Source organism: Haliotis cracherodii, unplaced genomic scaffold, assembly GCF_022045235.1.
Source record: "Haliotis cracherodii isolate W230 unplaced genomic scaffold, xgHalCrac1.p SCAF_22, whole genome shotgun sequence".
Taxonomy (NCBI): domain Eukaryota; kingdom Metazoa; phylum Mollusca; class Gastropoda; order Lepetellida; family Haliotidae; genus Haliotis; species Haliotis cracherodii.
In genome coordinates, this window is record NW_027266278.1 from 6,507,917 (window position 1) to 6,532,052 (window position 24,136).

Genomic DNA, 24,136 nt, shown 5'->3' on the forward strand with positions numbered 1-24,136 from the left:
TTTATCGTTCAACAGGCATGATTATAGTCAATTAAATTTTGATTCCGTAATACAGACCTGTCAACCCCTCATCATGACAATGTGAGAGGTTTGATTTCAAAATTGGGAGATTTGCCTCCAAAGGGGGAGATTTTTAAAATAGTGAAGATAAGATAATTTCTATTACTAATAGACGAAGTGATCGTGAAACACAAACACACTCTGCCATGGAGAGGTTTAAAAACGTGTTTCCATTCATACTCACAGCCAGGTGACCCCCGACAGCCAAGGGACGCAACTCCAATCAAGTTACAACATCGGTGTTCCCTTTACATGTACATTTATTTTTCACACTTGTAGCACATATATCCATTGTTCAGCAATTTACATTTCCACTGCTGCAAAATCAAAACAACAAATATCACACTTCCGCAATTTCCATTTCGAGATACGACCTTTCATTTCCCCGTGAGGGAAGTCTTTCTCATTGCACGTTTGGGGAAATCCGTTTTAGTTACAATTTAGAGTTACCTCCCTTATGATTATGGCCTACGGAAAGTGAAGCGCTCTAGCGCTCGGCATTCATGATAAGTAAATATGTCTTTAAATGTCAATGCAAAATGACAATGTCTGCTCGTAGATTCATGTATGATTGTCAGACGAAATGACAACTGAATCTGGGAAACACACCCCGGGATCTGACATAAGTGCGGAAAACGACAACCCCGGCCAAGTAAAAGCCGGACACATAAACAATAATAACCGGACGCAACAGTTGAAAGATGACGTCTTCAACTTCATTGATGCCAACATTCGAGGAATAAGAGTAAGTTCAACTAAAGATCTTATATATAATTTATCAAGAATCACAGTGTGTATATACGGACGCAATAGCTATTCAGTATGGCTGCTTATTCAGTATGGGTGCGACCCGTGAAGATCCGGCGGAGAATAGGTCTTGAGCTTATGTTTGCCGTAAGAGACGACTAACGCCGTTAGTAACGAGGTCGGGAGGTCAGGCTCGCTGGCTTGGTTGATGCATGACATCGTATCCCAATTGCGTGGATCGATGCTCATGATGTTAATCACTGAATTATTAGACTCATATAGCTGGTCCAGATTCGATTATTTACAGACCGCTGTCATATAGCTGGAATATTGCTGACTGCAGCGTTAAACAACAAACAGCTGTATATGGTTGATGTCTGATGTGGTTTTGATAGGGCTAAAATTCACAATGATTGAACCTTACTTAGTCTGCCAGCACCTTATCATAAGGCTTATGTACCCGAATGTCGTGGGTTTACACACCTGAAGTAGTTTACACCCTTGGGGTGGTGGGGTAGCCTAGTGGTAAAGTGTTCGCTCGTCACTCTGAAGACCTGGGTTTGATTCCCGACATGGGTACAATGTGTGAAGCCCATATCTGGTGTCCCCTGCCGTGATATTGCCAGAAAAGTTCTAAAAGCGGCCTAAAACCATACTCACTCACTTATCCACTACACCCTTCACACAATGAGCTCTACTTTTCATTGAATAAAGAATCTCCCCTGAGTGTCTTTTGATATCAAATATATCAACACGAGTTGAAAAAAGTGGAAAATATCAAACTTGAGTTTTTCCACTTTTATCAACGAGTATTGATATATTTAATATCAAAAGACACAAGGGTGAGATTTTATTTATCATCCAACATCATTCTTCCAACTTTTTCAGTTTGTAGACAGTAATAAGAAATGTCTTCAGTGTAATAGTACTGCTAACAACTTCAATTGCAGAGCCATTAGTGATGTCATTTGATTGTGATGTCATGGTAACCAATGACATCACAATGGTCTGCAAAACAAATTTCATTGCAGCGATATCTATAATGTAAATATTGCTTGATCTCATACAAGCGATATCTCCTGTGGGAGCCAGTTTTGGATGACAAATAATATTACTGAATAGTAGGTACTATACCTGGTATTATTCGAGATAACATATACAATATTTTATTGTCCCCTCCAAATGAGACTTTAGCACGTACATTCTCTAGCAATGGGAGTACCTTAAGATAGACATGAGCATGCTTAAGAACGCAAAATAATTTACTAGCATCCACGCCATTTGATACACTATTGCAATGAATGAAGCCCCATAAAATCGTGTATAGTTCATTTGATTCGCATGTTTATTGCCATTGTGTCTGAACAAGAGCATTTCTGTACGTTAAACCCCATCATCAGCGAAGTGATTAAGGAAAGTGATGCAGGTTGTTGACGTGTATCTTTGTGGAGTTCAATACCATGGAATGGTGCTGACAGACCAAGAAGCATCTTCGGTGATAATTTGGGTTTTGCATCCACAACCAGCAAATCGTCAAAACTAAGTGCCTGCAACTCTTGATTGGTCTGTTAGTTGGTTGGTTTGTTGTTTAACGCCATACTCAGCAATATTCCAGCCTTGACAGCGATCTGTATATATAATCGAGTCTGAACCAGGCAATCCAATGTTTGACATCATGATCATCGATCTACACAATTAGGATACAATGACCTGCATCAGCCAAGTCAGCGGCCCAATCCTGTTTTTTGCCTCTTACAACAAGCATAGTTGCCTGTTTACAGCAAGTATGGATTGCTAAAGACCTATCCTACCCCGGATCTTCACTGGTAGGTGTGTTGGTGAAAAGACCAATGTGGTGAGGTCATTGATGTTTATTAATTTGTGATGTATTTGATATTGTGACATATTCTTTCAAAATATGTAAATGCTATCGATACAAGGTGCTGCAATTACTGCGGAAAAACAATTTTCTGGACAGAGTTGCATCCTTAAAAAAACAATAATCTTGGGTTCGAATCCCAGATTCGCCTTGATAATGTTACAGTGTTAGCTCGTGGGTTTCACCAAAGTAGTAACCGAAGCACCTGGATCAAGATGACAGGTCGTGATATAACTGAAATACATTTCAAAGTGGCATTGAACTCACCTCTTTTCCTTTTCTTATAGCTGCAACTCTATGTCTCTTGCAGGGGAAACAACTCACTAATATCTGTATAATTACCTGTTTCAGTATTCTATATATGGAGTGGGTGTTGTCGGAGTCATCCTCATCGTCAGGTCTACCAGAGCTGTAAGTTCAGCATTATTCAATTGTTAGAACTTGATTTGAGATTTGTTTTAATTTTGAGAGGATATTTTGTTTGATTGTTGTTTAACGCCACACTCAGGAATATTCCAGTTATATGACAGCTGTCTGTAAACAATCTGGACCAAACAATCTAGTGATTGACATCATGAGCATTGATCTGTGCAATTTGGATATGATGACATGCATCAACCAAGTCAACAATCCCGTTAGTCGCCTCATGACACAAGACTGGTGATAGTTTACTGCGGTGTTGAGCAATACTACAGCAGTTGAAACTAACGTTTTTGGTCCACTAGTCCTTATAATGATAATATATAGCAAAACCCTTAAAAATGGCAATTTTTTCCTGATGATACCTTAACTATTGGGCAGTTTGGCAAGGACTATAGGACTAGTGCCAATTTCTAACCCTGAATATTGTCGTACAAACATGGGTTGCTGAAGACTAATTCTGAGAGGGACATATATTTGCTTTGAGCTGTGAGACCAAAGAATGATAATTCTAGTAGAGAGGAGATAGAGGATCCATGAGCCAGCGACATGAAATGCTTGGTTTTTGTATATTTATCTGCACTTCGTTTCGAAATATGTAAGGCTGTCCATATTGTATCTGATTTCTCATCTCCATTCTGACGTAAAAATAATATATAGTTTTAATATCTCCAGCAGCTGTGAAAAATAGAACACCGATCAGATAAAAATATTGCTATTACAATTGCACAGTCATAGAAAAAAACAATGTGAACTTTATCTTTCTTCAGATGTTTATTAAAAATCCTTTTCTGAAGCAAAGTGACTTGATCTGCTTCATAAATGGTTTTAGAGACTGTTACCAAGTGTTTTAAGCTTTAAAATGTCATAAAATACTTTGCACAATTATTGAAATTGTTTTTTTTAATATAAAAACATAATTTATTTAGCCCACCCGCTCTCTTTGTTGGATAGGGGCAATCAGGTAGCCTAGTGGTTAAAGCGTTCGCTCATCACCCTGAAGACTTGGTTCGATACCTAACATGGGTACAATGTGTGAAGCCCATTTCTGGTGTCACCTGCCGTGACATTGCTAAAAGCAACATAAGACCTCACTCACTCACTCACTCACTCACTCACTCACTCACTCACTCACTCACTCACTACCTCACTCTGCATACACTGAAGTTGACTGAAGCTTTATCTTTACTCAATCATATACAAGTCAAAATGAATGTGTGCATCATCATAAAGAAATTGGAACGTTAGCGGCTTGTATTGTAAACACTGAGCTCTAGTGAGGTTTTGTCATTAAACAATATGTCATGTGACCACGGGTCCGGGTAGTACTGTGGGTACCTGGGTCCTACTCAGGACCCACCGGACAAGAGTACCCGAGTTACCCGGCCCTGCCCTAGTATTAACCAATGAAGTTTGGGTGTTCTCATGATGTCATATTGAGCTGTCATAAATATATTCTCACTCACTCACTCACTCTTCATTTTCAGACCCATGTATTCCGTAACGTCTCCGACATCCCCGGCATCTACGTGTCCCGCAACATCGTCCTGCAGGGCCGGGTAGACAACATCGGGCCAGACTGTTGTCTCCACGTCACCCACCATCCAGTCGTACCTCTACCGTCCTTCCTGAAGTCCCGTCCTGTCCAAGGTATGCCAAGCAAACAGAATGTCTACTGATTTCAAAACACTACTGTTCAAAATATTGATATCCCCGATATAAATTACAGCATGAATTGTGCAGAAGAGTATCACTTCTATATCATTGGTTTATAACAAGTGTACAAGAGGTATATCCCAACACTACCTATTTCATAAGAGTGAGTGAGTGAGTGAGTTTGGTTTTACGCCGCTTTTAGCAATATTCCAGCAATATCACGGCGGGGGACACCAGAAATGGGCTTCACACATTGTACCCATGTCGGGAATTGAACCCGGGTCTTCGGCGTGACGAGGGAATGCTTTAACCACTAGGCTACCGGACCGCCCCCATTTCAGAAGATAAAACAGGGAGTGGGGTAGCCTAGTGGTTAAAGGGTTTGCTCGTCACGCTAAAGACCTGGGTTCGATTCCATTCATGAGTACAGTGTGTGAAGCCCATTGCTGCTGCCCCCCCCCCCCCCCTCTCCTTGATATTGTTGGAATAAATATTGCTAAAAGCAGCGTAAAACCACTCACTCACTCACTGTTCAAAACTAAGTCAACCTCTATCATGACATCTTCCCGAGGCAAGGGAGTTACCAGGTAACTGACTTTAAAAGTCCAGTTTCCACCCTTGCCGAACTAGGCTGGAATTACTGGGCTCAATCGAAGCACTACCAGTGGCTATTACCAGTTATGTCCCTTCTAAGCCTCTCCTGTGGACCAATCAGATTCCACCTCTTGTATCACTTGCATTTGCTTCACACAAAATGGTGGCGCCCAGTCAGGACTGATCTATATTGTGATAAAACCGGTCTTACATCGCGAAATGCATCGAATCACGTGAGCCCTGTGATTAAAAACACGAAACGATTTGGAAGAAATCTAATGACAACACAAATCCTGCAATCGACTAAAATCTGCATGACAGTTTACAAACCGGATTTCAATTTTGGTGCGCGAGTTTGATTGGACTATGCATAGACTCGTTAGTCCAGCCAAAATGTAACTCCTTAATACCAGCCTAGTTCGGCAAGGGTGGAAACTGGACTTTTATAGACAGTTAACTCCCTTGCCTCGGGAAGATGCTATCATGAAGGTGTGAATTAAAGGAAGAAAAGATCCCCTAGATGCATATTTTTGTGTTAAGTGTCCAGTTGACATTGAATTCTCACACACACAATGAGTGAGTGATTGAGTTGGGTTTTTGGCTGTTTTAGCAATACTCTAGCAATGTCACAGCAGGGAACACAAGAAATGGTCCTCACACATTGCGTTTCCCCCTTGGCATACAACGGACATGACTTTAACAAAAGTAAAATTATATTTGGATTTACATGTACATTATTTTTGGCTATTGCTGAAATGCACTTCATAGTTACTGAATGTGAATAGTGTTTAATTAATAGTTGAATAATAGTTAAATTGTTTTACATTCTAACTCAACTACTGCAACATTACAGATGAGGGCCAACAAAGTTATCATGTTGAAACTTCAATACTTTAATGTACTCAGTTGTAAAGGTGCATTGACATGATAACAATAATAATATGCATGTTTAGGGGGACGTCAAAACCACATCCTAAAGCATGCTCAAAGTGCTACGCTATTACCAAGCTACCTATTACCCTAGTCAATAGATCAATGTGGACTCAAATTCCATTCTCAGCACCCTGGGGTGTGTGCAATCTCCTTAAAATCAGATCTTAGTTCTCACTACCGCTAAACAAAGATCTGAGGACATCCCATTACGGGTCACGTCAGACCGACCTTGCACGAACTTTGACCGACCAATGGAATGACCAATCAGAAGGCAGCTTTCTCATGCTTTACGGCACTAATTTCAAATTGGCGACAATGCTTCGAAACATATTTTGACAAATTCTCGATTAAAAATTTGAAACCTGAACAAAAGAACATTCTGGAATCGCTAATAGATGGACTAGATTGTATGGATTCAATCATTAAACCCGTAACTATCGTTCGGAACACCCCGTGTTAAAGTTTTCGAGGATGCATGATCAGAAATCACATTCCAACTGTCATTTTCATGATCTGGTAAGCGACGCTCTGATTGGTCAGATGAAAGGTCGTTCTGACGTGACCTCTCCTGGTATGTCCTCAGATGTTTGTTTAGCGGTAGCGAGAACTAAGATCTTATTTAAATGAGATTGGGGTGTATGCAACTCAAGCTGCCTTATGAGGTGCTTGAAGGTCACATGCACATTATCTCATCCTACCGGGTACCCATATTCACTGCTGGGTAAATAGAGGCATATTTCGAACAAAGTCTCACCAGATGTAACATATGCATACAGTGACTGTCATGAAGCAGATTTTAGATCAACCAAATAAGCAGAATGATACTTTAGTTTAGACACCACAACACCCATCTTTGTCATTACTTGAAACCAGATGACAAGAATCTACATGCACAAACATACAAGTAGAACATTTCCCCTGAATCATTATATACAGATGAAGTGATCCTTACGTTTATTACCCACAGGGTAAGATATACCCAAGTTAATTAATATCGTATGTGCACTGGTGCAAATATCACTTCACGCACTGTTTACGTCATATGGACGTCATTTTTTACGTCATTCAAATGTTATTTTAACCTAAAGTTGGAATGACGTCACTCTAGAAGTGACGTCATGGCAAGCGATTTTTGAGGTCATTCAACAGTTGTGGTTTTCTAAGAGGGCGGTCGTGATCTGTGCATTTTTTTAAAGGGGATCTCAAAAGGATTTTGAAGTAATGGGTAATAAAGACCATATTACACTTTCATATGTGTCAAACTGATTTTACAAAACTGGTGCAGGTTTTTATGTATTACCCTTGATTTCACTTGGAAAATGCCAGAATTCTGACATTCATGTTCGTAAAATCATGTAATAATCTCTATTAATTTACCCAGAAAGGAAATAGTTATAAAAAACATTGGTCAAAGTCCATAGACCCAAATAAAGGGAATCGAGTGGGCTTTTGACATGGTTTATTGATTGTCAGCGTGCCTGATGTTGTTGTTTGTTGTTTAGCGCCGCACTCAGCAATATTCCAGCTATGTGATGGCAGTCTCTCAATAATCGAGTCTGGACCAGACAGTCCCTTGACTGACATCGTGAGCATCGATCTACGCAGTTGGGATACGATGACATGCATCAAACAAGTCCTAGTGTCTGACAACCTGATCCCATTAGTCGCCTCTTACGGCAAGCATGGGTTGCTGGAGAAGTTTACTGCAGTGTTAAGCAATGATTATGTTTTCTAGCTTTAATTCACTTATGTTTCCTTTGCGGTAGCATAGACGTTCGGGCTATTGTGAGTTATGACATATAGTATTAAATAAGTATTGCTTTAAAATGACTCATCAAGTCGTATATTTACCCATAAAGTGGACGTCACTCACCCATATTTGTTTTCAGAGATATATTTTGTTTCAGAGTCAAGTTTGCCAATCTATATTGCTGGAATCGAACCAAATCCTGTTGGCCGAAAATGGCTTATTGACAAGGTTAAAGCTCAGCATATTTGGTTCAAACTGCTGGAGAGGTCACGTGATCCCGAGAGACTGGATTGTTTAGTCTCCATTCGGAAGGTATGAATGCCAAGAATTATGTACATGTATATGTAGAGAATGCATTGAAATTGAAGGAATGTATGATCTTTTTGTTTGTTTGTTTGTTTGTTGTTAAACGCCGCACTCACCAATATTTCAGCTATATGAAGGCGGTCTGTAAATAATAAAGTCTGGACCAGACAATCCAGTGATTGACATCATGAGCATCGATCCATGCAATTGGGATTGATGACATGTATCAACCAAGTCAGCGAGCCTAACCACCCAATCCCGTTAGTCGCTTCTTACGACACACATAGTCGCCTTTTACGACAAGCATGGGTTGCTGAAGACCTATTCTATCCCCCATGATGTACTGACCTTTGAAATGTCAATCGTTTCCATTTCTGGAACCACCTCAAAGATAGCACGGAGTTATTTTATTTCTGCCCTTTTGACATACGAGTTTTGGTTGCTTGTTTTTTAACACTGGTCTCAGCAATATTCAACCTGTGTGACAGCTGTCTGTAAATAGTAAGTCTGGACAAGGCAATCCAGGGACTGACATCACGAGCATCGATCTACGTAATTGGGATACATTGACATGCATCAACCAAGTCAGCAAATCTGACCACCCGATCGTATTAGTTGCCTCTTACGACAAACGTAGTCGCCTTATACCGCAAGAATGGGTTGCTGAAGACCTATTCTAACCCGGATCTTCAGGGGTGGAAATACAAGAAAAATGTTGATCTTGTTTAATTTTGTGTATCCCTGTTTTTGCTTGTGTACACCCCTGAGTAACCATGACAGAATCTCACCTCCACATACTTAAATAGAGCATGTTTGCAATAAGTGTATCGAGTCATTCCATATGGAATTATGAGAGGCATTTTTACATTAAAATCAAGTAAATTAAAGCCGCAAAAACATTTCCATAATCATCAGAAATCCATCGTCCATTTTCCTACTATATCATGAGCCCATGTTTCTGAATCAATATCAAATATTGATGATCTTGAGTTCGTGAAAAAGTGAGCTTATCCTGGCACCGGTGGCATCCATCACAAACACATGCAAAGGCAAGTCAAGTGTTCACCTGAAAAAAAATGGGAACTTTTGCAAGTCAAAATAGGGAATTGCATCAGACATATTTTTTGTCACTAATGCTTGACATTTGGAAATGTCCACCAGAAGACTTTTTGAAAATTTTGCTGAGGCCTTGAAGGTTGTACCCCTAAGTATACAACCTCTGAGCAAGAGTCGTATGACGCTCTTTGAAATCTTCATAAAAAACGCACACTCGATTTTACCTCACTAATTATGAAATGTCGACACGAAAGGTCCTGGAATATTGCTGAACATAATGGGGAACTTGTCTTTTTTTGGAAAGTTGAGTGAGTGAGTTTGATTTTACGCCGCTTTTAGCAATATTCCCGCAATGTCACGGCGAGGGACACCAGAAATTAGCTTTCACGCATTGTACCCATGTCGGGAATCGAACCCGGGTCTTGGGAGTGACGAGCGAACATTTTGACCACTAAGCTACCGCCCGTTTGGAAAGTTGAAGTCATCCCTTTCGTTATACAGTCCTGTGGAGAAAAGAAAGGCTCTAAAATGCGAACTCCATTTTACATATTTACACTAATATTTTGGAGTATTTTACAGTGGAGAGTTGTGGGGAAGCTGTAATATTGCTGACTGGGGTAAGTCAGTCTTTAATCACTGTGTCCTTGCCATTGTCAGCTTCCCTCTTCTTCAAGTCTTTGATTTGCTTGACATTGACTCGATTATTTCAAAGGTCGCTTTGATGGCTGGAATATTGCGCATGTGACATAAGAAAGAAACAAAACCCTCTGATAATATGCTTTTGTGTTGCCAGCGGTTCTTGTTCAAGGTCGTCATTAATGAAGAGCTGATACGTCTCGGCCTGTGTCGTCTGCGTGATTATCCAACTCCCCCCGTTGCGCCAGTCTACAATCACGTGATCAACAAATTGGTTGCCATAGAAGCCAAGTTGGACCGGAAGCAGTCCCCCACTAGAGTCAGAAGTGCTGCAAGGACAGTAAAGGATGTTCTTGTGTACATTGTGACGTTTCCGAAGACCTTGCTGACATATTTGTCAAAGTTTAGAAGAAAATAAGATCGCTTTTCCACAAATATTGGATCACAGTTTTTGTAAACAATTTCAGTGATGTTACCAACTTTCTTCTAGGGACAACTTTTGTTCTTGGTCAGTTTTTCGTTTTATGTGTTTGGTGCTTTTGGTAACATCACTGTGTACTTGTATATACAATAGAAGAGAGTGACGTTTTGTTGCTGTGATCTTAAACTCGTTTGTGCTTTTCATGATTCGATGTATGTCATGACTGTTATGTTGTTAAGGTATTCAGAGCACAATTAAATAAAATGAATATTTATACATGTATAATAATGTTCCGAAATGATTAGATAAGCCGAAGATTTAGTTTTGTGGGATGGTATTTCGTTACAGTGCACACCTCATTCAAGTGTACATTTCTTACTCCGTAGAGACACAAAACCACCTCCATGGTCTAGTGGTAGAGCAGATGGTCGGGGGTTCGATTCCCAGGCAGCGTCATACATACCAAAAAATGTTAGAGAATGGTACTTGTTGTTACCCTGCCTGGTGCTCGGCATTAAGGGGCTAAAACAAGAACTGATCGGCTAGGAGTTCGTATGTTGTGCTAGCAGTACAAGCAGCTCCACACACATGCATTTACTTCCCTGTATAAGTGCAACAATATTGAAATAGACGTTAAACCCCATTTCACCTCACCTCATGCCATGTATGAGACCGCCTCCGTGGTCTAGTGTTAGAGCGTCCGCCCCGAGAGCGGAAGGTCCGGGGTTCGATCCTCATACCAAAGACGTTAAAAAATTGTACTTGTTGTTACTCTGTCTGACGCTCGGCATCAAGGGGCTAAAACAAGGACTGGTCGGCTCGGAGTCAGTATACTGTGTCTGAGTGGGGTATTCATGTTAAACTGCGGCATGGTATCTCAGTGAGCTAGCACAAAAAATCGGCACCAGTCCGGAATAGTATAAGCAGCCACACAAACACATACACGTACATGCACGTCGCTATATAAGTGCAAAAATCTTGGACGCGACGTTAAACCCCATTTCACCTCACCTCATATCTGCGAGATGCCGTTCATTTAGTTGTTTAAATAATCTTTACAGAGTTACTTCCCTTATACCGTTATGCTGCTAAACGCTTACCTGCAACTTTAAAGTTGAAACTTTCGAAAGATTGCCAAGAAAATGAGGGGAAAACACCTTTTGATACTTAACTAAATAATTATTCTCCTCAGTGCAGATCTGCATGCGCACGAAACATCATACTGATCCCCGAGACATATATAATCACTGTCACGCTGTATCTGGAAATAGGAAGGACCAACAGAGGTCAATGTCCCATAAACAGTTTTGTCCCATGATGAATCGTGTTATTGATACAATAAACTAGTACGATGAACTACGTATGACGATCTGGTGAGTATACCACTAAGGTGACATACGAGGAAGTAACATCCACGGATGAGATTTCTAAGTGCTCGAAACAAGAACTGCCTGAAGACTTGTTTCTCCACGTGTGGGTGTGTCTCTCCGTCAAATCTTTAAACACCTAGTGATAAATGGGGCACCTCACTCAGAAATTGTATTCATGCACGGATTCTTGTTATTTTAGAGAATTAAATTGCGTCTTATACGTCATTATTTTTAAAATATGTGGCTCGCATTATACAATTTTAATTTTATTTCTTATATTTTATTTATTCATAATACAATTTGGGTAATATTTGTGATACTGACACGTGTTTCCACAAGTTTTATCAACTTTGAACCAGGCTTCGAGTACCAGTACAAATACGACGCTAACGCAAATCTGAAACATATCGGTGAATTTCAAGTTTTAGCTAAGGTGAGTTACTAGTATTAACTCTATTACTGTATCCTTGAAAATGCATTGAATGTTTCTATGAACAAAACAATTCATCACACGTAACTCCACACCATGATATGTAACTATAACATATATGATTCATTAACTCTGGTCGCCATTGTGGAATTCAATGTTAACCTTCAAAATGTTTAGATTTGGAGGTAAGTTATCAACCATTTGATACCTCTAATACTATGACGTTAAATACAGTAGTCATAAAATTAAAATTACAAACAGACCACAGTGCAGATAGATACATGTATGTTGCAGATCCTTTGAAAATGAAATTTCAAACCACATGTTACATTCGCTACCCATGAAGATCCGGGGTAGAATACGTCTTCAGCAACCCATGCTTGCCGTGAAAGGCGACTATGTTTGTCGTAAGAGGCGACTAACGGGATCGGGTGGTCAGGTTCGCTGACTTGGTTGATGCATTGCGTCGATCCCAATTGCGTGGATTGATACTCATGATGTCAATCACTGGATTTTCTGGTTCTGACTCCATTATTAACAGAACGCCGTCGTATAGCTGGAATATTGCTGAGTGCGGCGTTAAATAACAAACAAACAACCAACTAATGATCTTAAATATATGTCAGCTCATTCTTTGTTCGTACACTTCCGGGGAGAACAAAGTCGGATATACCGAATATTACGAGATCATTTCTATTATATATTCTAATGGTAGACATATCTATGTCATTACTCAACTAATGACAAACTTCGGATATACCGAATTGAACTGTATTCGTGACATCCGCTGTTGACTGTTTTAACGCATGGACAATACACATGTTATTGCTACTGGTTGTGGCAACGTTGGTAAGCAGAATTCATGGGTCAAATTTGCCTTCAAGAAATCAGGGCTTTTATCCACCCACAATTCAAAGTGAACAAAGCACTAGTTATATGGGCTAGACATGTGACTTGCTCCAACAATATATCGAGTCCCATTAATATCGCTCACTATTCTTGTTTAGGCTCTCCTCCGTACGTGAATTTAGGTAATTGAAAGACGAATACACTGCATTGGTGACACAGCAAACTTGAAAGGTGGATAAGCAGTAACATTCAACATGTGACCTATAAACGCGTCTATACAACACACTGTATGTATACAAATTTGATCAGTGGAAGGTTGAATAACACTTCTATAAAGAAAGTCGTGCTCTGCACTAAGCTTCCTTGTTCCGTCAGTCAATTTCATGTATGGGAGTCATGTAGGATCTGGCTACATGATATAGCAGTGAAACACATCTTTGGATTTCAGTTTATTCCTGTAAAATGTCTGGAAATTATTTTCCGACAATTTGGGGAATATTTGTGATACTGACACGTGTTTCTGCAAGTTTTATCAACTTTGAACCAGGTTTTGAGTACCAGTACAAATACGACGCTAACGCAAATCTGAAACATATCGGTGAATTTCAAGTCTTAGCCAAGGTGAGTTACTAGTATTAACTCTATTACTGTATCCTTGAAAATGCATTGAATATGTCTATGAACAAAACAACCACACGTATTTAAAAGATCATACGCAGGGATTGGATGTTTTCCGCCTTTGTGAACGAGTGGGCCGCTCCTTAATAACATGACAGGAATTCACCCTGCATTAAGTTCACACACCACCATCCCCGAGTTTATTTCACTCATAATCGCCAAGCAGTGTGTGAGTGAGTTGAGTTTAACGCCGCTTTTAACAATATTCCAGTTATATCGCGGCGTGTCAGCTTAATGTGGGATGAAAGCCCGAAGTGATGCAGGTCTCAGACGTTTACCACTTCGGTGAAACCCATGTATGGTGCTGACATACCTAGAAACATAATCGGGGCGAACCGGGATTCGAACCCACAATCATAGGTTTCTGGCGTGTCCAAGGGACGCAACCCTGCACAGCGAATCGCAGCGCCTGAGACGACTGGGCCACCCATGCCCCCACGACATGCAGTGACACAATAGGGGATCAAAATAACAGGATGAATTTCTAAATAATCAATGTAGACATATTATTTCTGGAAGATATAGAACGGAAAACAGCGCTATTATTTGACTGTGCAGAGTTGCGTCCCCTGGGCACGCCAGAAACATATGATTGTGGGTTCCAATCCCGGTTCGCCCCAAATATGTTTCTAGGTTTGTCAGCACAATACCCGTGCTCGTGGGTTTCACCGAATTGGTAAACGCCTGAGACCTGCATCACTTCGGGCTTTCCTCCCACATCAAGCTGACACGCCGTGATATAACTGGAATACTGTTAAAAGCGGCGTTAAACCCAACTCACTCACCCACTATGTATTCTTACGAGAAATTAATGTGTGCTAAGAAGTTTGGGGATAAACTGTCAAAGTTTGTGTGTTTGTTTGTTGTTTAACGCCGCACTCGGCACTATTCCAGCTATATGACGGTCTGTAAATAATCGAGTCTGGACCAGACAATCCAGTGATTAATATCATGAGCATGGATCCACACAACTGGGATTGATGACATGTGTTAACAATGTCAGCGAGCCTTACCACCTGATCCTGTTAGTCACCTCTTACGGTAAGGTCTGTGACTCGTAGAATGTCCGGCTTTTTATAGACTATTATGGGTGTCCTTATGTTAAGCATTTCAGGTTAAGTTGCATCCATAGTTCTGATAGGGATTCTTTCAGGTCTCTATAGTTACATCACCTTCAATGATAAGCCGAGATGTTTGAAATGAGTTCACGTTAACAAGGTTTCACAGTTGGCTACATGTTTGAAACAGTGTATCACAATCCAGTGATTAACATCAAGAACATCGACCCACGCAATTGGGATACAATGACATGCATCAACCAAGTCAGCGAGCCTGACCACCCGATCCCGTAGGCGTCTTACGACAAGCATAATTGCTTTTTACGGCATACATGGGGTGCTGAAGACCTTTTCTACCCCGGATCTTCACGGGTCAATTGTCAAAGTAAATAAACATGTATTTACACTTCTCCTTAAGTGAGATAAACGTGGGGAAAGGTTCAATATGTTACAATCTTGGTGATAGTATGTATTTTGTTTAACGCAGCACTCAGCAATATTCCAGCTATATGACGGCGGTCTGTAAATAATCAAGTCTGGACCAGACAATCCAGTGATTAACATCAAGAACATCGACCCTCGCAATTGGGATACGATGACATGCATTAACCAAGTCAGCTAGCCTGACCACCCTATTTATTATCTGACCTTGTACGACAAGCCTAGGTTGCTGGGGGACAAATTGTAATCGGACACCCCACGGGACATTTATCCACTATAAAGTGTTGAGTGACTTCGGAAGCCTGTATATCAGGCTCACAGTTCTGGTGATAAAACCTGGATAAATGCTTCACATGTTCAATAGTCAGTTGTTTACCGTATTTTCCTTCCTGAATCAGGTTGGCTACATTAATGTTGGAAACAATGGAGGGGGGCAGGAAATCTACGTTAAGATGTACGCCTTGGCGATAAAGACCAAACATACAGAAGGTAAGTGAGTGAGAGGTCTGGTGAGTGAGTGAGTTGGTCTGGTGGGGCGTGTGTGTGAGTGAATGGGTCTGGTGTGTGTGTGAGTGAGTGAGTGAGTGAGTCTGGTGGATGTGTGAGGTGAGGTGAGGTGAGGTGAAGTGAGGTGAGGTGAGGTGAGGTGAAATGGGGTTTAACGTCGCGTCCAAGATTATTGCACTGATATAGCGACGTGCATGCACGTGTATGTATGTATGTGTGTGGCTGCTTGTACTAGTCCGGACTGATGCCGATTTATAGACCTAGCTCACTGAGATACCATGCCGCAGTTTAACATGAATACCCCACTCAGACACAGTATACTGACTCCGAGCCGACCAGTCCTTGTTTAGCCCCTGAATGCCGAGCGTGAATTAGTGAGTGAGTCTGATGAGTGAATTAGTGAGTGGGTCTGGTGGGTGAATTAGTGAGTGAGTGGGTCTGGTGGGTGAATTAGTGAGTGAGTGGGTCTGGTGGGTGAATTAGGGCCGCTGAAATACGGTCACGTGTGATGAACGGGATTTTAATTCCACCCATATTATAGGGACGTAGCATCACATTAATGTATACTCTTTACATCTTGCAGATGCGGCTCCTTTTCCATCGGACTTATCCAAATGGTAAAAAAATAACCATTGTTTTACTCTTACTTTATATTGAATGTTCTTTCCTTACACTGGGGGCACGGGTGGCCCAGTTAACTGAGGCGCGATTCGCTGTGCAGAGTTGAGTCTCTTGGGCACGCCAGAATCCTATGATTGTGGGTATGAATCCCGGTTCGCCCCGATTATGTTTCTAGGTTTGTCAGCACCTTACCCGTGCTCGTGGGTTTCATCGAAGTGGTAAATGTCTGAGACCTGCATCACTTCGGGTTTTCTCCCATATGAAGTTGACACGCCGTTATATAACTGGTATACTGTTAAAATCGGCATTTAACCCAACTCACTCAATCATATATTTAGGCAATGAGGGTCCACGAACGGACATGTGGATGTGTCTTGAGATTGTGCCGTCGTGATGTTGCTGGTATATTGCAGACATGGTGTAACACATCACGACTGGGCCACCCGTATTTCACGAATCCTGTAATTATAAAAAAGGCAAATAAAGTAAACAAGAAATGTTATTTCTCAGGTTCTCGTTTGTAATCACGCCACATGGCGAGATTCTCCACGTCTACCACCCTCCAGACGACGACGATGAAGCTGTTGCCATGAAGAAGGGAGCTGCCGCCATGTTCGCTTCTCGTCTCCACCACGCCACTGAGGTAAATGTGCACCTGGACCATGAACAGGATGTTTGAATCAGTCACACTAGTTCTACGCAGGAGCATGTTTGGCCCAGTCTGATGCCGAGTTCGTCCTGATTGTTTCCTGGTTTGTCAGCACCATACCTACAGTGTATGCTCGTGGGTTTCATTAAAGTGGTAGACGTCTGAGGCATGCACCATTTCAAGCTTACTCCCAGCTCATACAAACAGCTGAATAAATGTAATACTCTTCAAAAGGGCGGCGTTAAGTCACCCTCGCTCACTCTAGTGGCACAACAGTGTTCAAACGGACATGTTCTGTGTACATTGTACGGTATTCGTATGAAAACACAAAGACTCAATTCCTTGTGCCCTCAATCTTATTTGTCATCTTGAAGAAAGTGTCCAATACTAAAGCTATACACAGTGTTTATTTGTCGACAGCGTACTTTTAAGGCATCAATTTGTATAATAATCACATCCGCCTTAGTACCAACGAGCCAATAAAATTCAATGAGCTAACGTTTATGTCCATAGCGAATATAAAGAGTGAATGAATGTTGTATTACGCCGCGCTCAACAATATTACAACAATATCACACCAGCCGGATATTTTCCCCGCGTCCCGGTCAGGCAGACCAGTGGTTGATACACGTGCATGTAGTATGATTAATGGCCTTATCATTGCATACAGTACTTCTGCACATTGAATGCTGCGCTATACAAATGCATATATTATTATTTCAAATATCATCATCATCATCATCATCATCATTATTATTATTATTACATCTGTCGGGTTACGATGACACGCACTCCCCATCCTCATTTAACGGATTTATGACACGTACATATCACTGACGTATCCATGGAAATGTCACTGCAGTGATTTTAAGTGAGTGAGTGAGTGAGTGAATATGGTTTTACGCCGCTTTAGCAATATTCCCGCAATATCACAGCGGGGGACACCAGAAATGGGCTTCACACATTGTACCCATGTCGGGAATCGAACCCGGGTCTTCGGCGTGACGAGCGAACGCTTTAACCACCAGGCTACCCGACCGCCCCCAGTGATTTTGACAGTATAGAACATAAACAAGATAACTTTGCAGTGTCAACACTGGTTTTCAGTAATCCATTCTTATAATGTACATCACTGTCTTGTCCTTTAGCGCCCAATGGAGATATGTGGTCGTGATACATTACTCTCAGACTTTGAAGTTTTATAGTTTGAAGACTCTTTCCACAAAGATTTGATTTGAAATTGAAAAGGCATGTTATTCATTTTTACAGGATCTCTCCCGTGCAACCAAAGACGGGTGGGGTTATCAAGTGAGAGAGACAGGAAACGAAGGTCTGTATGCATATATTTGAGATTCTCAATATCACTGGGTAAATGAGTACTTTAGAATTGAACACCGCGTTCCACATTGCCTCATCAGACGTATCGTACTGAGCAACCCATGCTTGCCGTAAAAGGTGACTATGCTTGTCGTAAAAGGCGACTAACGGGATCGGGTGGTCAGGCTCGCTGACTTGGTTGATGCATGTCATCGTATCCCAACTGCGTGGATCGATGCTCATGATTTTAATCACTGGATTGTCTGGTCCAGACTCGAATATTTACAGACCGCCATCATATAGCTTGAATATTGCTGAGTGCGGCGTAAAACAACAAACGAACCAACCAACCAACGTATCGTACTGGGCTGAATGTAATGCCAAAATAACACAAGTCGTTGCAAACAGCAATGTGCACAAAGGAATTTTCGGGCCGAATTTGGGTTTCCAACAAACGGACCTGGAAGCTACGCGACATCTTGATTAACTCAGCGGATCTTGATTAAATATTTACTGATTTCTGCTAGGCAAGAAATTATTACAATTACATTTGCAGTAGAAATGACTCACTAACTTGTCACATTCTTACTACAGGTTTACATAATGCCACCTACACTGTGCGACCAACAACATGGGGTCATGTGTTCACCAAGACGAGACACCCGGGTCACCATCCTATCAAGCACGCCACGTCAGAGTACACCAAGGTACATCGCAGTTCATACAGTAGCTACCGTTGCCGATGACGTTGGTTACTTTGCTGGTATCGTAGTTGCGAGTACAATGTGTATTCAATGCCGGGGACAATGCACACAGTGTAGAGTCCACAGTGTCACGGGATACCGGTATTTGGTGAGACTTAGGCACCAGATTCTGGGTTGGGTATCATGTCCTATTAATGGCCATCTTCATGTGCCGATGTCATATGTTCCATGCTTTGATGTCCGCTTCAAGTATTGATGCTTAAAGCAAGTACTGTCTACCTACTGACCTTGTCGTACCCACACAGGAAGCAATGCAATTTAATCCAGGAAACATGGTATTAGGAATACAGGAACCAGCAGCCAGAATATTACGTCAGTCTGCGCTCCTACAAGATAATTTGAAGGGAGGAACCAACCCATTTCACCAACAACCCATTCTCTCTCTCTCTCTCTCTCTCTCTCTTTCTGTCTCTCTCTCTCTCTCTGTCTCTCTCTCTCCCTCTCTCTCTCTCTCTCTCTAAAACCTTTTACAAATTGGATGCCAGTCGTTGTCCCGGTTCCTGGATGAAAATACTGATAGTCTCATATTGCTTTATTGGGTCAAAGACGGGAAGAGTCATGTCCCTTCGATGTCATTATATTTGCTGATCGCGAATCCAAGAATATGATATAAGCAAAATGCCGATGCTCATTGGTGGTCATGGGCCCGCATTCAGGCATGTGTCACTCTAGGCTGTACTCCCACAAATGTTCACACCCTTGGTTATAACTGAAGAATGTTATATTAGCTGCAGTCAGGCTTAAACCTGTCATCCAATCTGTTGTTCCAGACGTTGCACTACGACAAGGAGCTTGGGACTGTGCACTCCGTTCACGTGGAGGAAGAGTTCAAGGTCATGCATAAGACAGCAGAAGGGTGAAGTTTATTTGTTATATGTCTGCTTATATTTCATAAGAAATGTATTTGATAGACTGCAAATTTCCTAGTCCTGAGTATCGTCTTGACCGCAAACAACATTCTTATACTTTATGGTTAAAATACATATGACATGTACACACATCCACATTCACATCCACATTCATAGCAACATCTACCCCAACGTCTACATCCACATCCAGGGTCCTGTTTACATCCACAAGCACATCCACTTACACATCCACATCTATTGCAACATCTACATCCACATTCATAGCAACATCTACCCCAACGTCTACATCCACATCCAGGGTCCTGTTTACATCCACAAGCACATCCACTTACACATCCACATGTATTGCAACATCTACATCCACATTCATGGCAACATCTACCCCAGCGTCTACATCAACATCCATGGTCTTGTTTACATCCACAAGCACATCCTCTTACACATCCACATGTATTGCAACATCTACAATGACATTCATGGCAACATCTACCCCAACGTCTACATCCACATCCATGGTCTTGTTTACATCCACAAGCACATCCGCTTACACATCCACATCTATTGCAACATCTACATCCACATTCATGGCAACATCTACCCCAGCGTCTACATCCACATCCATGGTCTTGTTTACATCCACAAGCACATCCACTTACACATCCACATCTATTGCAACATCTACATCCACATTCATGGCAACATCTATCAGCGTCTACATCCACATCCATGGTCCTGTTTACATCCACAAGCACATCCACTTACACATCCACATCTATTGCAACATCTACATCCACATTCATGGCAACATCTACCCCAACGTCTACATCCACATCCATAAGTCTTGTTTACATCCACAAGCACACTTACACATCCACATCTATTGCAACCTCTACAGCCACATTCATGGCAATATCTACATTACATCCACATCCTAGGCAATATCTACAACCATATTCATGGCAACATCCACATCCACGGCAAAATCCACATCGATATTAAGAACGGCAACCATAGGCCATATATCCAAGGTAGATACAATTTTATGGATAACAACATATTTAATACTGTAAAAAGCGACGTTTCGGTATAGATCCTTCTCCATCAAATTGTGTTACCTTGTCATCCTTCAACTTCGAAGTAATGCCTATCAAACAATTTATATATCCAAATTCATAATAATGATTCTTCTAACAGGTTCAATCCGTTCGAAAACACTCGTCCAGTGAAGGCGGCCAACGACTTTACAGAACTGGGTAGGTCCAGCCAGCTTCTCTCCAGCAAAGGTCATCTATATCCATAGAGAGAATGTTATAAAATAGCTGTTGCACGATATTAACGCAGAAACATTGTCATTACATTTAATGTGGTACTTTTGTAGACGTAATTAATACCACAGAAAGTGATAGCCATTCCTGAACAATACAATTTCGGATGATGTGTTGTCTGTCAAAGCTAATGAACACATTGTACATAGCACACGAGAAGGATGTACATTATAGAATTAAGAGGGAGATGCACATGTAAAGGTTTCAATATAAGCAACAGAATTATGTCATGTCTACGAAACCATATTGAGAGCTTGTGGAACTGCAAGCTAAGACTGACATGATACTGAGTGTAACCCTATACAGTACCCGTTACTTCCCATTGTCTCCAGAATACCCCGAGATGTCAGCACAGGGCTCAGGAAAGCTGGTGTTCCTCAGCAGACACAAAGTTGTCAGTATCCCCAGCAGACCAAAGACAGGCATCACCAGGGCATCCATTCAAACCGAATGGGTAACAATAAACATCTTATTGTGTTGTATCATGTGGCCTTTCCTTATGATTATGAAAATTATTTGTTGCTTTTGTTGCTGTGTATTCAATGTTCAGACAATTTCGTAGTTGTATTTTATGTAAACTGTTTACAACATATAACATGGATGAATATAATTTAACGCTGTTGTAAATAATATTCCAGCATTATCACAGAGGTGATACCAGAAATGTGTCCCTACATGTGACCAATGTGGTGAATCGATCCACAAACGTGGGTTATACACCTCACCGCCCCTTGCAATTGTTCAATAGAATGAACCTTTTCTATACCCATGTATCCTGGATAGTATAATCGTCAATGCGAGTGAACAGTTAAAACTGGCTCTACATATTTACACTCATGTGAACATGCACTTCAAATGTATATATTTACACATTGATGTCTTTTACGTTTCCAAATACATTCGTTTGTCGACAACTATACTGCCTGTCTGTTTCCTGCAGTGTCGTTCCAAAGTATTTGTACTTATTTCAGTTGACGCGGAAGAAGCCACGAGTCGATGTAAAGGAATACCTGCAGTATGTCAAAGGGAACCTTTCCTGCATGCGAAACGAACCCGAGAAAGGTAAATAGCATCATGGTCTATTGACAGTGAAAACGCCACAATTTCATTCCTTTCATTATATTATTAAATAATCTAGGGTGAAATTCCTTCTTAAAGTGCTTGAATGTAAGGTGTAACAGAATCAAAGGTATGGGCTATTTCGCTTATCTGGGTGGTAATTCAACGGGTCGACATTTTAAAAGTTGTACTATGCAATCATAACCATCAGTATGAAATTATTTGTGTAAGATAGTTGTGTTAGAAGTCTTTTATCACCTGCATCTGCCGTAGGCCAAATAGTGAGTGAGTGCCACTTTGCACATTATTTCAGTTATATGACGGCATGTCAGCTTGATGTGGGAGGAAAGCCTGATGTGAAACATGTCTCAGAAGTTAGCCACTTGAAAACCACAGGAATTGTGCTGATTATAGGTTTCTGGTGCACAAGTGAATTGCGGTGCTTAGACGACTGGGCCACCCATGCCCCTGTCATAATAATACAAACACTCGTGGGTTTCAACAAAGTGGTAAACATCTATAGATTAACAAGTCTATTTGTCGTCCAGCCCTCGCACTCACTCACTTTAGATATACATGCCACTCGAGTCGTACTTTCACATTGTTTCTTTATGATGCCCGTCGCGATAACACTTTCTTACTGTGTTTCCCAGGGTCAATAAAACTCGACAAGTGCTTCGACAAGCTGAGATCAGTTCTGAACGACCTACCAGACGAGCAAGTCACGCGACTCGCTGGACAATACCTGTTCGAGAGACCGAGGTATTAGATACTGAGACATGTATCTGATATGTTATTGCCACGGGCGCTATGTATTCTGCTTGTATGAATCATGCCTTTTAATTCTTGTCAGTCTACTCTGGTTTTTAATCTTACATTTAGATCACCAATACTTTAACATTGATGCGTTTATTTATGAAAACGGAACGGAAATGTGTATAAAAAGGAAAATGCAAACAAAAAATACCAAGAAAAATGAACCATATGTGCTCAACTCGAGCAACATACAATTCACAATAATAATTTGCTCACTGGTGACAGATTCATTGAATTGATTATTGTATTGATATAATTTTGTTAAAATTAATTAAGGCTGATTAAGATGTTATAGGGTATAAAGCTTTTTTTTATCATTCCACATCATACCAATTAAGTAAATGCATAACGCTATCAGTTTGTAGGGGAAACCTAACAACAACATTATCCTGTTACTGATCGTAATGGCCAACGTATTTCAGACTGACCAAGACCTTCAAGGACCAGAACCATATGTTTGATGCTATTGCCAGTCTGACCACAGACCTGTCTCAGCAACTCCTGCTAGACCTTGTCCTCAACAGATCCAGACCCGACTCCTTCCTGGTGAAGAGACTCATGTTCCACATCATCTCACTTGATGGACCACCGATAGACGTGAGTGTAAATATATGTGATATAACAGTCACAAGTTGATGTTGTGCATCTTCGCATTGGATGGACCACCGATAGACGTAAGTATAAATATGTGTGGTATAACAGTTACAAGCTTATGTTCCACATCATCTCACTCGATGGACCACTGATAGACGTAAGTGGAAATATGTGTGGTATAACAGTTACAAGCTCATGTTACATATCATCTCACTTGATGGACCACCGATAGACGTAAGTGTAAATATGTGTGATTTAACAGATACAAGCTGATGTTGTACATGATCTCACTCGATGGACCACCGATAGACGTAAGTGGAGATATGTGTGG

General features: G+C 41.1%; 2 protein-coding genes across 2 annotated transcripts in view; both read left to right on the forward strand.

Annotated features, from left to right (window-relative positions):
• Positions 1 to 545: 545 nt before the first annotated feature.
• LOC139471355 (protein C3orf33-like) lies at positions 546 to 10,692 on the forward strand. The gene is made up of 5 exons (XM_071253675.1): positions 546 to 805; positions 3,038 to 3,097; positions 4,594 to 4,756; positions 8,197 to 8,351; positions 10,195 to 10,692. Exons 1-5 carry the CDS (start codon positions 644 to 646, stop codon positions 10,453 to 10,455), a joined length of 801 nt encoding a protein of 266 aa, XP_071109776.1. The 5' UTR covers positions 546 to 643; the 3' UTR covers positions 10,456 to 10,692.
• A 2,877-nt stretch (positions 10,693 to 13,569) lies between these two features.
• Positions 13,570 to 24,136, forward strand: part of LOC139471500 (uncharacterized) — a 147,211-nt gene continuing 136,644 nt past the window's right edge. Inside the window, exons 1-12 of the mRNA XM_071253857.1 lie at positions 13,570 to 13,728; positions 15,683 to 15,773; positions 16,375 to 16,408; positions 16,923 to 17,055; positions 18,331 to 18,391; positions 18,973 to 19,085; positions 19,913 to 19,998; positions 21,206 to 21,264; positions 21,669 to 21,790; positions 22,308 to 22,398; positions 23,049 to 23,157; positions 23,634 to 23,808. Of these exons, the coding sequence (XP_071109958.1) occupies positions 13,570 to 13,728; positions 15,683 to 15,773; positions 16,375 to 16,408; positions 16,923 to 17,055; positions 18,331 to 18,391; positions 18,973 to 19,085; positions 19,913 to 19,998; positions 21,206 to 21,264; positions 21,669 to 21,790; positions 22,308 to 22,398; positions 23,049 to 23,157; positions 23,634 to 23,808 (1,233 nt within the window). The remainder of the gene's footprint in view (positions 13,729 to 15,682; positions 15,774 to 16,374; positions 16,409 to 16,922; positions 17,056 to 18,330; positions 18,392 to 18,972; positions 19,086 to 19,912; positions 19,999 to 21,205; positions 21,265 to 21,668; positions 21,791 to 22,307; positions 22,399 to 23,048; positions 23,158 to 23,633; positions 23,809 to 24,136) is intronic.